This window comes from Epinephelus fuscoguttatus, linkage group LG15 (assembly GCF_011397635.1).
Source record: "Epinephelus fuscoguttatus linkage group LG15, E.fuscoguttatus.final_Chr_v1".
In the NCBI taxonomy this organism is placed as follows: domain Eukaryota; kingdom Metazoa; phylum Chordata; class Actinopteri; order Perciformes; family Serranidae; genus Epinephelus; species Epinephelus fuscoguttatus.
In genome coordinates, this window is record NC_064766.1 from 12,158,079 (window position 1) to 12,174,949 (window position 16,871).

General features: G+C 39.1%; 2 protein-coding genes across 3 annotated transcripts in view; both read right to left on the reverse strand.

Annotated features, from left to right (window-relative positions):
• Window positions 1–3,215: 3,215 nt before the first annotated feature.
• Window positions 3,216–5,978, reverse strand: LOC125902095 (gap junction delta-4 protein-like). The gene is made up of 2 exons (XM_049598223.1): window positions 5,924–5,978; window positions 3,216–4,791 (listed from the first exon to the last, which is right to left on the reverse strand). The coding sequence occupies exons 1-2, from the start codon at window positions 5,976–5,978 to the stop codon at window positions 3,650–3,652; spliced, it is 1,197 nt and encodes a 398-aa protein (XP_049454180.1). The 3' UTR covers window positions 3,216–3,649.
• A 592-nt stretch (window positions 5,979–6,570) lies between these two features.
• LOC125902418 (cyclin-Y-like) overlaps window positions 6,571–16,871 on the reverse strand; it is a 31,732-nt gene continuing 21,431 nt past the window's right edge. The window contains exons 3-11 of one of the 2 annotated variants that reach the window (XM_049598739.1): window positions 15,297–15,314; window positions 14,953–14,987; window positions 14,508–14,602; window positions 14,362–14,397; window positions 13,370–13,427; window positions 13,035–13,154; window positions 12,292–12,458; window positions 11,724–11,886; window positions 6,571–9,230 (exon numbers count right to left, since the gene is read on the reverse strand). In XM_049598739.1, the coding sequence (XP_049454696.1) occupies window positions 9,114–9,230; window positions 11,724–11,886; window positions 12,292–12,458; window positions 13,035–13,154; window positions 13,370–13,427; window positions 14,362–14,397; window positions 14,508–14,602; window positions 14,953–14,987; window positions 15,297–15,314 (809 nt within the window). In that variant the 3' untranslated portion in view covers window positions 6,571–9,113. The remainder of the gene's footprint in view (window positions 9,231–11,723; window positions 11,887–12,291; window positions 12,459–13,034; window positions 13,155–13,369; window positions 13,428–14,361; window positions 14,398–14,507; window positions 14,603–14,952; window positions 14,988–15,296; window positions 15,315–16,871) is intronic. The other variant, XM_049598740.1, reaches the window with a different exon arrangement.

Sequence of the window (16,871 nt, forward strand, 5' to 3'; positions counted from 1 at the left end):
TCTTAGGGGTATGTGTGTGTCTTTTTTGGTCGTTTTGTTTCTTTTTGTAGTTGTTTTGCATTTTCTTTTGGTGATTTTGTGTCTCTTTAAAGTCATTTTGTGTCTTTTTGTAGTTCCTTTGCACATCGTTACTGTTGTCTCTTTGAGGTATATTTGTGTCTATTTTGGTCAGTTTTTGCCTTTTTGTGGTTGTTATGTGTCTCTGTGGTTCATTTGCATTTCTTTGTTGTCATTTTGAGTCTCTTTAAAGTCATTTTTGTGTCTTTTAGGTATAGTTGTGTCTTTTGTTGGTCGTTTTGTGTCTCTTTGTAGTAGTTTTGTGTCTTTTTGTAGTTCCTTTGCTTGTCTTTGTTGTCATTTTGTGTCTCTTTAAAAGTCAATATGTGTGTCTTTGAGTTATATTTGTGTCTTTTTGGTCAGTTTGTATCTTTTTGTTGTCATTTTGTGTCTCTGTAGTTTCTTTGCATCTTTTTGTGGTTATTTTGAGTCTCTAAAGTCATTTTGGGTCTCTTAAAAGGTCAGTTTGTGTCTCTTTAAAGGTCAGCTTGTGTGTCTTTGAGTTATAGTTTTGTCTTTTTGGTCAATTTGTGTGTTTTTGTAGCTATTCTGTGTCTCTTTGCAGTTCCTTTGCATTTCTTTGTGGTCATTTTGAGTCTCTTACCAGTTGATAGTTTGACTGACATTTTGCAGGTGACACTTTGGGCCCCTGCTCCTGAGCACTGTAGCCCCGTTCTTTAATTCATCCATGCATGTGATCTCTCTTTATTCGGGCTTTTTTTTTTTTTTCAAACCTGTGAAACATGCCAATAAAAAAGTCCTACATAATATATATACTGTGTAAACCTGTGTTTTCAAGGGTAGGTGCAAGCAACATGTCCCATACGATCTTATTATAGGCCGCACAACAAAGCAGTGCCTTAAACATGACTGACATCATTATTGCACCATGTGTTAAGACAGACATGGTGGCTGAGGTTTTGCCAAGGACACATAGCTAGCAAAATTGTTTGTGTGTGTGAGTGTTGTGTTGACAAGTTGCAGGAAGGTCAGCAACAACAGATACATATCGTCACCTAGGGACCTTGTTTTGTTTCGATCGGGATTGACGCATGTGCGGGGTCACTAGGTTTGCTTGTTCAACCCTTTGACCTCCACTAGTGACAATAGAATCCTCTCTGCGCACCTGACCAATTGCTGGCCACCCTGCTGGTGTTTCTTTACGTCTTAGCTGCCCCTTAATACCACAGCAGAAGAAGAATGAGAAGGGTATGTGGCATGTGTAGGGTCATGGCTACACTGGTCTCAGGGGTTGTGTTGTTGCATTTATGATTGTTTAGACCGGACAGGAGTGTCAGTTACTGGCTAAAGTTGTAATTTGTATTCCAGTAATTACAACAATTATTTAAGATGAGAGTTTTTTGGTCCCAGGATGATGTTTTGGACACTTTTGTAAATAGAAAAAAACAATAAAAGCACACAGCTAACTGTGATCGCAAAGAACTCCCAACAGTGGAGAACTAAAAAAAAAAACAGTTTTCTTCCATGGGATAAACAACATAAGGATGATGAAAAGAACACAGACAGGAAAACATTTTAGTCATGAGGCCATTACAATTTTTTGTTATGTTCTCATGACCCAAATGGTTCTGATAATACAGATTTTAAGTTTTCTGTTATACTAGCCTAAGGCTCCTTTTCCTCTTCCTGTTTCCTGTTTTTGAACCTTTGCACCCCAGACAATTTTTAATAACAAAATATCCTGAACACAGCATTTTATCAGCCGTCAGGTCATTGTGACTGTGATCATAAATCACTTTCTGTGTCACATAGGTAATGGTAGGGACTTTGCTAGCATGCTGAGCTAATGTTGAATGATGGTGGCGGGCGGGCTGAAGGTCTTATGTCATCAGAGGCTTTAGTCGGGTCATGGCTGAGTCACTGAGCGAGGTCAGGGGGTCGGGTCAGTGTGTCTGTTGTGGCTGCTAGCACTCAGTCATCCAGACAACAGCTGAGCACTGTAACTGCCTTGTCAAGGTCAGCCTGTATTTTTGTGAGTGACACATTTTCTTGTGCAGAAACAGCTCAGGGTGTTAAGCAAACAGGCCTCAGACGTTAGGCTACAAAGTAAAACAGTGTGAATCAGCTACATTTTACTGAATAAGACAAAGCCTTTTTGACCAAGTAACTCATTTTATTATTACCATTTTTTACAAAAAAAAAAATTAGCATTTAGGAAACATGTATGGAGAAACACGTGAAACCAAGCCTCTCAAAACAAATTCAAAGACTGAGACAAGATGGCTGATTTCAGTCTGTTGTTGAACATATGTAAAGCAGCTAGAACTGTCTTTTTGTACAAAGATGAACATTTTGCATATGTCAAGTTACTTTTATATCCTTTGAACCTTTGAGTTTCTGTGATAACTAAACTGAAATATGTTCTGGGTTTTTTCAAGGCTGCACTAACTGACTTTGAATGAAGCGGAAAACACTAAATCTGACTTAAATCATCTTGGTTGCTATGGCTAAAAGCAAACCGTAACAGGGTGCAACATTATCATTCATTAGTTTTCTACCCACCAGATGAAGGTAAGTCCAATATCCACACTCCTCTCAGGTCTATTTCAGTCTCCATCAAATCCTGAGAAAAATATCTGTCTCCTTAGCTTGCCATTGCCAGATGTTTAGCTTGCTAGCTAATTATCTTGCTTAGCTTGCTAAAAGCATTTAGCTTTCTAGCTTACTTGTGACATGTTGCTAATTTCCTGCCATTTGGCACTGGGCTGGTAGGCTGCAGGTTCAAGAGAGCTTACATTTCTGAAAATAGCTGGATTGATGAGAACAGAATTTTGTAAAACCAAAACAAGTAGCTCAAAGTTGCTAAAATGCAATTAGTATGTGGGGTTGTCACTATTAGCAGCATTTTTTTCACATCATACATATCTGTCTCTTTAGCTCTCTTTAGCCAGATATTTAGTTTGCTGTTTAATTATGTTGATTAGCTTGCTAAAAGCATTTAGCTTTCTAGCTAACTAGTGAGATGTTGCTAATTTTCTGCCATTTGGCACTGGGGTGGTAGGCTACAGGTTCAACAGAGCTTACATTTCTGTAAAGAACTGTGTTTATGAGAGGAGAATTGCCAAAACAATGAGCTAAAATGCTTTTTCTCTGTGGGTCACTATTAGCAGTATTTTTTTTTTTACATCATACATATCTGTCTCTTTAGCTAATGCCAGATATTTAGCTTGCTAGCTAATTATGTTGCTTAGCTTGCTAAAAGTGTTTCTAGCTTACTAATGACATGTTGCAAATTTTCTGCCATTTTGGCACAGGGCTGGTAGGCTACAGTGGGTTTCTAAAAACAGCTGGATGTATGAGAATAGAATTTTGTAAAACCAAAACAATGAGCAAAAAGTTGCTAAAATGCTTCTCTGTGGTGCTGTCACCATTAGCAACACTTTTCACATCATACATAGTTATTTGTGTCAGAAAAAATATCTATTGGTGGAGGGTTTTTTTGCAAATCAGCCATCTCTTTCAGTGAATTCATGCTAAAAAAATAATAGTTAAATCAAAGTATCTGTGCCCTTTAGAGGTAGATGTTCAGCAGTTCTTGTCCAATTACAGCAATAAACGGACACCCAGACTATTACACCCATGCCCTCTTGTCTGGAGATTCACTGCTATCAGAGTGTTGGCCTGAGTTTGCCCCATTTGGAGTGTACTGGTCCAGCTTTTTGACACCCACAGGTGTTGGGGTCCTGGGGTTTGGCGGTGGTCCTCGAGGAGATAGTGGAGGTCTCAGGTGGCTGTTGAGGACAAAGTGAGTTGGTACTGGAGTGCTAATGGGAGTGGGCGACTGAGACATCTCCACCTTAGCATCTTTGCTTTCTGGCCTCTTGTCATTAGTGGATTCACCAGTTTTAATCGGGATTCCACCATTCACCTTTGCACGAAGAGGGTCAACATCTGGAACAACAGCAGGAGCATGTTTCTCATCTTTGAGACCATTCTTTGAACTTTCACTCGGACTGAATCTTCTGGTTAAAAGAACATTGCTGTCTTCAGTCGTAGTTGTTGATGTAAACATACTGCTTTGCTCTCCTTTACTCAGCTCTTCCATCAGCATCTCCCTTTTCCTCCTCCATCTCACCATTGCCTTTATAGAGCTCACCAGGTCAACCAGACTTAGCAGAATGGACAAGGAGGAAACACCCAGCATGAAGTTGAGCATTAAGGTCTTCTCAGTTGGTCTGGAGATGTAGCACTCAACACCATTTACGCAGGGAGCCTCGTAACAGAGGAAGCTCTTAGGAATGGACAAACCAAAGAGAAAGAACTGGCCTGCACCGAAAACCCCCTCTAGAAGGATCCGTAGAATTACAACCAGGAAGTAGGCGCAGTAGAAACGTGGCGCTCCCCATTCACGTGGGAGGTCTTGAAGTGGAGCTTTATGCAAGGACAGTTCTCTTGAGGACCTTGAATTCTCAAGGTTGAAAGGTGAACCTTCTTGAGTCCTGTCGCAGTAAGAACCTCCAAAATAGGGATATGACAAAACTTTATGCATGACGTAGGTTGCAAACAGCACATGGGGAAGACAGAGAAGAATGAGGTGGAAGAGCCAGAGACGGAAGACGGATACGGGAGCAAATACATCAAAACACACATTAGAGCAGCCTGGCTGGATGGTGTTGCAGATAAATCTTTCCTGCTCGTCACTGAAGAGGGTGAAGCCGGCCAGCAGGAGGACTAGCAGGCGTAGAACCAGCATCAGCATCCACCAGGTTTTGCCTGTAATCAAAAAGAGATGATGAAGTGAAGTCTTAAGTCTTTACACTCAAGTCTCAATTTAAGACTGAGGAGTTTCAAGTCATAATGCGCTCTTCACCACATGTAATGCCACTTAAACAACCATTTAATAATGTATTAAATTTACAAAAAAATCATGAATGTTTTTAAAACTTTTTATTTATTTGTTGAAACAAGTTTGTCAAAAGTTGTTGCTCTTTATCTATAATTTTTGACCCACATGTTTTCCATACTGCAGTTTGTTTCTGTTGACCGCCACATAGGTTTTGTATGCAAACATTATCTTTGTTATTATTTTTACCAACTGCTGTTCAATAATGTATTGTTAGTTCTTCTTGGTTTTGCTCCTGCAACTTCACTGGATGCTGTCGGATTTGTTCAAAGTGGATCTAGGGGGAATTACGTGTCGACTTGTTAAATATTAATAGCAATGATCTTAGCTGATTTAGGAAATTAATTTATTTTTTGGCAAACTTTAAATAACATACTTTTTAATCATTGGTCTTGGGGAAGGTATCAAGAATGTATAAGTCAAAAGGTTCAAAGTAAAGTCACAAGTCGTGGCATTAAATTCCAAGTCGTGTTGCAAGTGTTTTTTGATTTTGTCAAGTCTGAAGTCATCAAATTCATGACTTGAGTCCAAGTCACATGACTCGAGTCTAAACCTCAGGTGTTAGATAAACTAAAGATGAAGCTTGAGTGACCCCAGTGGGGTAAATGGGGTTGTCGCAACAACCCTATTACGTTGAAGAGAAAGTTACGTTGAAGAGAAATAATCAGATGTGTCAAACATGACAAGCTAATTTGTGAAGAAACTCCAGAAAAAAAAAAAAACAAGTACTCTTATTTGACTAAAACAAGCATGAAAATAAAACCAAGAACATGACAAAATTACAAAAAAGAAAAACACAAATTCAGACACTGATCAGCCTCGGATTAAGAAAATATTAATATATAGATATCTATATATATATATATATATATATATATATATATATATATATATATATATATATATTTTCATATTTGATTAAATTGACAGCACTTAACATTTACTCTTTGTTTGGGTAACGCTGCTTTATTCTAACAATGTGAACTACTAAAGAAAACTTACCCATAAAGGAGACACTGTGGCTGATAGTGATGAAGAGTAGATCTCTTGCTCCCATCATCCTTATTGTTCAGCGCTAACCCAGATCCCATAAGAAAACAAGACGATATACTGTCAAGAAATGCTCCTTTACACTAATCCAAACCAGGGAGACGGCTGGGACTTGCTGTCCCCTTCAACACTGCTCCAGAATAACACTGCCGACCCTCACAGCTTGACACTAAATACAGACACCTCAAACATTTTCTTACTGCTGCTCACTGTTGTCTGCGGAGGCCAGGACCTGTGGAGAGAGCTATTCTTACCAGGCTGCCATCAAAGCATTGTTGGGATGTCGAGGCACTGGTCAACCTTACTGGAAACTGACAATCACACGTAGGCAGGCTTGTAATAGACAATTGTAACCTTAAGTCAGACAGCAAAATGGCCTTGGATCAATCTCTGATTAAGGTAACAATCATGCCACAAGACAAGTAATGATTATTATTTTAGGAGACACTTAAAAGCTAAGGGCAGCTTCATTTTAATATCAGCACTGTGAAACAAAATACTCTCCTTGTCACAAATTTAGAAAACCTGCAAATCACACCAGACAAGAGCTTTCATCAAAAACACAAATTAACACATAAATAATTCACAACTGGCTTGTCTCAGTTTTTTTGAACTCTTTATACATTATACAAAGTTAATTTGCAAAATAATTATATTGAAGTGCATTATTTTTCAGACAAATGAGAGAAAGACAAACATGGAAACCTGATCGGTTATTTGCCAGTAGCAATTATGGAAATTAAATATACAATGGAAATACAAAAGAATGAATTTGTTAGCAGTTTCAACACATTTAAAAACTTGGCTCAGCAGTCAGGGTTTATCCTAATAAAATGAGTGTCATTGAAAAGTGTACAATAAGCCTCTGATTAAACCAGTGTTGGTGTGTACAGTATATTAGGGTTTGGGGGTTTAAATGGAAATGAAAGTATACCGCAGTGATGACTTCTTAATACTGGGGCATAATGTAGGATACTTTCTGTTAAGGACAGATCAACAGGACACACTGATGTTGTTGGTCACACATTAGAGAAAGCAAATCACTGGAAGATCAGCTTGAGACAGCTAAAGGTTGTTATTACATGACTGTCTTTCCAACAATAAACCAACTGCTGGAAACAAAAGAAGACTCTTGTAAGACTTGTGATCCTATGAGACACCTACATTTGTTTAGTTTTCTTTGGTCCAGACTATTGTTGAAAAGTTCTGATCCCTTTTGCTCAGCAAGGTGTAAATCTCTAAACTGTGAACTTCTCAGGAACTAACAGTGCAGTTCCACTATACGCAGCCAGAAATTCACTCCCATTCATTGTGTATTGGAAGTGACGAATTATGCCATGGTACCTGCAATGTGGACCAAGCTGGCGGTGCAATGAGAGGACATGACCATTTGAAAAATTCAAACGTGCTCAAATCAAGATGACAAATCAAGATGCGGCCAGAAGCAACCAGCACCGCTGGGTGGACATAAGTTTATGCACATTGGTCACATATAGTGGGGCTGCACCATGTTCGTAGATCTACACTCATGCATTTTTAGTCATTAGGTTTTAAAAAATAGGGAAAGCTGTAAAAATCCCTTAACCCAGAGAGAACTATCAGCATCAATCAAACTGATTGACTATGAAGGGGTCAGCTATCAAATAAAGACACTGGGGTAAAAGTCACTGAGTGTGAGACTTATGAGACTGGAGATTTTTTATTTATTTATTTATTTTCCAATGCAATGTAGATATACTGTTATCTTGCTCTGTAATACTAAATCAATAACAACAAAGCAGTGCTTTGTGGCCTCTTCACACCCTCTACTGACCAGCATCTACTGCAGAGTGTGCTTGTCAGACCAGTATACCCTGTTGGCTGTGATTATTGTGTCGGTTTGAGGTTGAAATTTCAGTTTTACAGTAACAGTGTATTTTGGTGCTGAATAAATTTGTAAGGTGCAAAATAACCTGGCATCTTTCTGCCATTAGTAGAAGCCTCAATTCCAGAACATACCACTACAAAATTGGAATTGGGGTAAACTGACCCTTTAAATCAACACAAGGTGAAATGATAGTTTTGTCCAATACTAAAAAATATCCACTAGATGTCATCAGCGAGGTGTGCTTACTCTACTCAAACTCTCTTTGGGGCTTCTTAAATTTGGATTGGCTCGTGGAAAAATCAGCCTGACAAAGTCATGTTCAGATAAAACCAAAGTCTGATGAATACTGAATCAGAACCTCTGGAAAACATGCTCATGTTATGTAGTCTGAAAGAAATGTGATAGCAATTGTTTTTATGTCCCCAAAATATAAATGTATCTGTTCCTGCTCCTTCCATCTTCAATTTGTTTGTCACTTGAAGTTTCAACCCTCAGTCTATTCAAATGAGGAGCATCACAATAAATCAAAAGGTAAAACAGACTACCTGAGTATCGAGAGGTGCGCTAGAAATATTGTAAACCTTGAATACAAATATTTCCAAATAGGAGAAAACTTCCTAACACTTTTATTATTCTACGACTTGTCAAAGGAAATAAATAACAAGTAGAAATTCCAGTGCTACACTACTGTTGTTGAAATTCTGCAGGTGCTATGGGTTCAGGCAGCTGCAACTGTTCACGTGAGTTCACATAATCATAGTAAAATAAATAATATGCTTCACCGTGGAGTTGCAGGGCCATCTCAAAGGCAGGTTATGTCAAATCGTTCATATTAGGCCAGACACAAAACCAGAATACTGAGTCCAGAATACATTAAGACAGGTTCAGGGTGCCATGTCCTTGGAAGTTTTTGAGGGCTCCTTGTCCAGGACTTTCTTGGTTGGCCCAAAGCTAGATTTTCCCTCGCAGATATAACCAGGAACTTCTCTCCTTCATGAACAGAAGAGATGAGGCACTGTGAAGGCATCGACCTCCCTGGCGTTCACCTCAACTCCCAAAACTACAGCTGTGGCTTCACTTTGTTGTCTCCAGTTTAAAGATGTGAAATCCAGAGGCTGATTTCAGGTTTGGATCACTGTTCCACCGACTTCTACTTCGACTTCTTGGTACCCAAAGTGAAGTTGGTCTGTTCCCACTCATGTGTTTAGAGTTTTCTCATCCAGCCAGTGTCTGTAGCCTGATGCCAGTGTTCAGTATATGGCAGATTAATAGTGGTTAGGAGAGGATTGCAGGAACCCATCTGATCCCACATAGATTGTCTGTGCTGGCTGAGCGCTTTCTCGCAGCTCTCCGAACATCTTTGTACTTGTCATCACAAAGCCTGGAAATAGCCTGAAGAGAGGACATAGAAAGGGTTTTAATGGCAGAACCAAACTTACCCAAAAATGAAAAGAGCAACACGGAGGCACCATGTTTTTCTTTGCAGTTTATTGTTACAAACTATAAACTCTATGGCACATGTCTAATGTAGCAATAGATGTAGCAAAGGGATACCAAAACACTACAAGCACAGAATGCCTGTTTCCAAAGTAGCGACAATCTGCCCAGTGTTCTATGGATTTATTTCTGCTAACCACAGTGCATAAATCAAAAAATAAAGTTAAGAGTTCTATAGAAGGAAAGAGGCACATGAATTGCTTTCTACTACAGTGTCTTTCTTGATACTACCACTGGGGGTGCTAAAGCAAGAGTTCTTCAAACAGAGTGCATCAGGGATGACGTCTTTTTGTAGGCCGACGCAGTAGTTAGCGTCACCCTGGCTCCCTCGTCAAAAAGTTTAAATGCAATCGGCAAAATTGAAAGACCTAACTTTAGGTGATAAACCACCTACACTATGAATAGTCACGACTTCATGTCTCCACCATAATGAGGCTGTAAATCCTTGTTCGGTGTGATAACGTTCTGTAGTCTCATTTAGCTACTTGTTAGCAACCGCCTTTTTAAAGACACCTAAAGGCCCTAAAAGTTTACGAATGGGGTATTTACTGACATATTTTATGTCGTAAATGAAAACATAAAAGTCTCTTCAGCTTGTGTTAACCACAGACCTTATTTCGATAATCCAACCAACCAGAAGCCAGAAGAGGCGAGGGAACCAGGTGTGCAAACATGCTAACTCCTTTCCAGGGGCTTGTATCATGAAGGGAGATCAACCTTTCCTGGGTTACCCAGACCTATCCTGGGTTGACTAACCGTAACAATGGCAATCAGGATAATCAGTATCACGATGCTGGATATCAACTTGGTAACTCAACCCAAGGTTGCTTTATCAAGAGCTGTGAACGCGCATGCAGCAGACCAATCACAATCATGAGAGAAGCACAGTGTCACTGAGCGTCCTCACAGAGCGCCGTATGTGAGGGGAAAAAAAGTATTTCTCGTGAGGATCAGAGATTAATTCTACTAAAATATGAGGAGGAGAAAAGCAACATTAGAGAAAAGGCCAACACCGTGGCAGCTGCAGGAGGAGGAAACATGCGTGACAACGCATAACGGGATGAATAATGTTTAGTTTTAGTTTAGATTAGTTTATTTGCACATAATGTTAAAAACAGACAGTATAAAATTTACAAGATTAAAAAAAGAAAAGTGCCGGAGAGGTTAGAAGCCACTAAAAGCTTAAAGAAATTCCCCTGTCAAAACATCAATGAAATCACATAATAGAGAAGAGAGAAAAAAAACGGGTGAGGAAAGAAGAAATAGAGAAGGAGAGAGGGAAAAATCAAGACAAAACAAGGTAGCAAATAAAATTATGTGTAGGCCTAGGTTAAATTACTCATCACTGGTTCAGTAGCTACAGGAACCTGTACCTGTACATCTGACACTGATCACACCCTTGAATCCCATGAAATCAATGCTGCGCAGATGAATTGCGTGTATTACAATTATCGTCTAACATCATTGCGTCTGATAAATTGGTCTTCTTTGTTATAACGTTATATGCTACAATAAAGCTTAAAGTTGATGCCACAATTAAATCATATCAACACCAAATTGATAGTCTGAATAAAATCATCCTGATATTGAGCTGTGTTAGAAATTAACAGCTGCGCAAAAATATACCTAGTCTCCCTCTTTAAAAAACAAAAAGGAAAATCCCTCAAACACCATGAAGTGTAGACATGATAGGCTACTTTCCACATTTCCAGCAGCAAAGCTGTCAATTAGGCCTAGGCCCATTATCTTTAACAGGGATCATTTCCTCCAACAAAAAAAATGTTGGCACTAATTAATGGTGCTATTAAGTGTCTGCAAATGATCAGTTTCTTTCTTATGAAGGGGTGGGATGAAATTTCGACTTCTTTCCACTCCTTCTGAACAATCTTTTCATTGTCTGTTGTTGTTGCTTTCTTTTCTTTTTTAATGTTCAAAATAAACTTTCAAATCAAAATCAATCAAATTAATTAAACTTCCCGTCATGACTGGGCTGCATTTCTGTCAGCAGAGTAATTTTTTTTCCGAACAGCTGATTGGCCAGTGGGTGGTGCTTTTTATAGGATCAGATTCAACCCTGAACTTACCCTGCTCCGGAGCAGAATAGCCGTTCAGAGTAAGTTACCATGGTGATCTACCCCAATAAGAACTGAACCGGCTTCATGAGACCGAAAACCCGGGGTTAACCCTGAAGTTACCTCGCTAAGACATTAATCCTGCTTCATGATACAGGCCCCAGGTTTCAGGACTCATTCTTGCACCACTCTATTCTACACATAGCAGCTTTACATATATAGGAAGAAAAATAAAAAGGAAAGAAATGAAAAGCAACATAAAGACATGCAGAGACAAGAGACTGAGTGAATGGACGGCTGAATGGAGATGCCTCACCTCTAGTTTTTGAGCCTTGTCTCTGCTGAGTGGCTCCAGGGGGAAGCTGAGGTTGTTGGACTCTGAGAGCGATCGCAGGTCAAAGTAATACTTGGCGTAAACACTGGACGGCACGTTGATGTTGAACTGTAGCAGCTCCAGAAACTGGCGCTCCAACTCATTCCTGTTAGAAAGGAATGAGCCGGAGGTTCATTCATGAAATCAATACGTAAAATATACACAGAATACTGATACAAGTCCATGCCTTTTAAGCAGACATTGAATCTGGATCTTGAATCACATTCATGCGGCTGCAGCAGTCTGCTGTTGACCACTCAACAACAGCTGGGCAGAGTGATTTTCATTTCCTTTACACACAGATTTAACATGTCCAAGAATTAATAGCAGTGAATCCAATCTTTTTAGTATCCTGTCCCTTCTGTGATGAAATCTTGCATGTAAGGCCAAATCTACCAAGAAACAATTCTGAGGGATTCATCTTCATCATCTGAGCTCACCCCAAACCTAATCCTAATCTGAATCTTCATTTTGAACTAAAGTCCTAAGTCCATTCTTGAATGAAACTCACATGTCCTCCACTGTGATATCCTTAAGGATCTGGCAGTAGTCAACGTTCCAGACAGCCTGGTCGTCCCAGACCTTGGAGGCCAACAGGATAGCACCCAGAACGATCCTCTTCCAGTTACCTGGACAGATGTCAATCTCTGCATAGGTCAGGAGCCTCTCCAGGTAGACCTGCACGACAACACAGAAAAAGGAGACAACACCAACTGGGCATGAGGGTAAGGAAGTATGCAATGATTTATATAGTCGAAAAAATACCAATCACATTGTCAAAAGCAATGGACAACACAACAGTTACACATTCAGAGAGTTCCTAAAATGGTGGATGATCTAATCTGTCTAACTCATTTATGGTCACGCTCAGCTCAGGGGTGTCAGGAGGTGCACGTCCACTCTTTCCTGTATGACATCTTGCATTCATCACTGTTTGAGACCCACAGACGACGCAGTATTTTGTGTGCACAGTCTTTTCACCAATTTACACACATCCCTGGCTTGTCTCAACACATCAGGGTGCGCTTTCCCCTGGGGCCTAAACAGAAGCTGTGTGTGATTATGTGTGCGTGAGGGCAGAGTTTAACACAGGTCGCACCTTCATGGGAAAACTTTGTGAAGAAACTTGGGAATGCTTTTTCTTGTTTGTTTGTTTCCGTGAGATAAGCCACCCAGGATGCACACTTAGGTTGAGTGTTTTATATTATTGTTCGCAAATTTAAAAGGAGAATGGTGGAGGTTGACGAATCTTACCAGTGTGACGATGGCACACTCAGCAGTGAGCTGAGCGGCACTGAACAACGTCCTGACAAACCGGTAGATCTGCTTCTGCTCTGGGTCGTGTTGGTCGTAGTCCAGCGGCACCTCTGATTTCTGGAGGAAGATATGGAAGAAAAGATGTAAAGAAAGGAGGAGAAGATAAGGGAGGGTTAAGGAAGAGACATACATGAGGATATTTAAAAGCACAATAATTACACTATCACCTTACAAAGAAAAAAAATACTAATACTAACAAGTTAAATGGAGGCAAATTAAATGTTTAAAAAAAAGAAGATATTTTTGTGTTATGAGAGCTGATGACGTCGTACTGAAAGAGGATGAAGCTTCTCATCGAATATATCTAGCAGCATCCCTCCTTCTGTGTCCCTGGAGGGAGAAATAAAATACAAAGGCGAATTACATCAAATAATTCAAATGTTAAAACAATGAAATAAAACTTAATTTATGGCTTTTATGTGATAAATTGAGTCACTGTAGTAGCATGAAGTAATTATTAGAAATAACATTCTTATCAGCTGAAAGTCTTGCATTAATAATTACATATGATTATAGCTGATAAATGTTTTTAATTGCAGTTGATTTATAGATTACATTAATTTAATTTATATTAATTTAATAATAATAAGATTTTTTTTGTTTCATAATGATTTTAACATTTATTTATTATTTATTTTATTTTTAATAATGTATTTTGTTTTTTGGTAGTGCAAGCAAGACTACATATCCCATCCTGAGCCATGATGAACACATTTTTATTTTTTTCTTTCTTTTTTTTTTTGTCCACATCTATAATTTTGTGCAAACAATCCAAATTTGTCATTACAGGTACTAAAGTTTAAAGTTTAAAAACTATACAGAATATTCTTTAGCACGTCAGTAGAGCTGCAACTATTAGTTGATTTATCGATTAGTTGATCGAAAGTAAATTAATCGGCAACTGTTCTGATAATCGATTTATCATTTCAGTCATTTTTCAAGTAAAAATGTCAAATATTTGCTGGTTCGAGCATCTTAAATGTGAAAACTTGCTGCTTTTCACTGTGATTTATGATAGTAAATGAATAGTCTTTGGGTTTTGGACTGCTGGTTGAGCAAAAGAAGCAAGTTGAAGGTGTCACTTTGGGTTCTGGGAAATTGTGAAGAGCATTTTTCACAGTCTTGTGACATACAGACTAAACAATAAATCAAGAATATAATTAGTCAATAGAGAAAATGATAGTTGTAGCCCTTTACATAAGTGTCTGCATTTATGTTTTGGGATTTACAGAGAATACTGTTGAAAGTGGCTGAGAGTCCCCACCTGTTTTTTATATGGTAGTAAATCGCCAGTGCTACACTGTAAAGAGGAAAAAAACACAAATTAATATGTTTAAATATGACAGATCTGTAGATAGTTAATAATGAATCTTTTGTATATGTGTAGATCATGTTTAATCATGTTTTTACCATTTGATGGTGTATTTGAGGTTGGGCTGGCTGACTGTGTTGTCGTCTAGGAAGATGGTAGAGCAGGAGCTGTATTTCCGCCTTGATGTTCCATGCTACATACATAAACCCACACATACACCCACACACACACACACACGCACACACACACGCAGTCAGTGAGTGTTATTAGAGTGTACATGTTTTTGTCTGACCCACATAACGCCTGCCAGGGTGTCGTACAAAGGGGTAACAAGAATCGGCAACACGCCACCTATGAATATTCCAGTTTGCATTTTCAGCTTCCCATGTGTATAGCATTTAGTTTTTTACAAAATAACCCAGATGGCAGCTGATTTCAACTGGGAAAAAAATCCCTGGTAAATTTAGGTCTAACATACATGTTTTAGATTTGTTGGGAGAAACAGAAACAAATAAATGCCATAGAATAAAAGTAGAAACTTACATTATTGATGAAGAGGCTTTTTCGTTTATCTCGCACTACAGAAAGAAAGATAAGTTCATCAACCAATGTCATTTATTCGGCACTGACAGCAGCAAAAACACAGACAATACAAAACCCAGCAGTTATCAACCAGCAATGTACGCTGTTATCACACGAAGCAAACCACAGAAAAGAGGTAACACACTTCACTATGCTGATTATAACACAGAACAAAAGCTATAAGTGCTGAGAGGTCACAGTTAAATGTTGAGTTAGAAAGCAGAAAGATTAGAGCTTCAACAGACAGACGAAAAAGTGCTGTCACACCACTAGAGGGAGACAAAGTCACACTCGGGACTACTCACCATTCCTGCAGGGCACCTCTGAAAAAAGAGGAACCGAAAACCTTATTCTGTTTACATCAGCAGAGTCACTGAGTCTGTGACAGCAGCAGAGTGCTTTTCAAATATGCTGTACTTCAGCAACACTTATAGATCTTTGCTAATGTCATACATGTTATACAACAACATTTGAGGGTGAGGTAAAAAAGTTAGATGCCCGAAATTCCAATTGAAAGAACACAGATAAGTATTTGCAATGTCAGGGAGGGAGAAAGAAAACAAAAACATCATCAACATTTTTCAAAGAGCTTTGTGTCTTTGGGGTCTAACAACTAACCTAAACTGAAATATTCTGAGTAGGGAACATCAGTTTTTGGTTGAAGGCAGCCACAGCCTGAGATGAGGAGTCAAAAGTATAGACTGTATATGAAGATTGACAACGTATCTCCACTTCCTCCCACTCTACAAAAATGAAGCCAAAACATCAAAAAATACTGGCACTGCCATCTTGCGCTGATAATGTCATGCCGAGCCAGATGTGCAGTACCAATCGGGAAGTGAAACCATGGTGCTCCAGGGATGGAGAATGCAGAAGTTAGCATCGCACTTGTTCCATGGTCGAGAAACCAGTCTGACTTTTCCATTGAATTTTGGACTGTTGCAGAAAATAAGCTCTGTGACAAATAAACGTTTATGATATTTACATTGTTTTGTCACTATTTTGTTGAGCAAGATAATCTTCACAAATGAACACCGCTTTTATAATTTTTAAAACCTAAATTCAATCACCAGAACTAAAAAGCTAACATTTAGGCAATGAACAAACAACACTACGGTCGTATAACTTTACATTCCTACAACAAGGAGGCTGTAAAGCAGTGTTCAGTGTGATGGCATTCTGCAGTCTCATTTAGCCACTTGTTAGCATCTACTGTACCTTTTGTTTCTTTAAGGTCATTTTTTTGGCCGTTTTTTGCCTTTAATGGAGGGGACAGAGTGAAGAGTGTGAGGTGGAGAGATAAAGAGAGAGAGAGAGAGAGAGAGTGGGGGGACGACATGCAGCAAAGGGTTGCAAGCCAGAGTCGAGCTCGCAACCGCTACAGTGAGGCATCAACTCTACACATGGGGCACCGGTACTATCCACTAAGCTACCAACGCCCCAGCATCTACCTTTTGTAAGACACCAAAAGGCATTAACATTTTTGAATGGGGCTTTTACTGATCTATTTATATCGTAGAACAAAACATTTAACTCTTAAGCTTGTGTTAACCACAGACCTTATTTCAGGCATCTTACTCAAAACCCATTCAAAAGAAAACGCTGACCTCAAGACGAGGGAATCGGGAATGGTAAAATGCTTACTCCTTTCCAAGTTTTAGTTCTCATTCCTGGGGCACTCTATTGAGATCCTGTTGATTCATCTGCCCCAACTCAGTGCCACTGGCCCAGACTCAATCGCAAGCACATCGAATGACACACAGCTGTCAATCATGTTGCCACACCCCTTTTTCATAGCATCGAACAACTTATTAAAAAATAAACTTATCAGAAAAACGAACACTTGAACATACATCAATGTGATAAGAACTACCTAAAAG

Excerpts from the sequence above, each read along its gene's own strand:
- LOC125902095 (XM_049598223.1), bottom strand. The coding sequence starts at position 5,978 with ATGGGAGCAAGAGATCTACTCTTCATCACTATCAGCCACAGTGTCTCC. Across the intron at positions 4,792-5,923 it reads CCACAGTGTCTCCTTTATGG|GCAAAACCTGGTGGATGCTG; the intron begins GTAAGTTTTCTT and ends TTTTGATTACAG.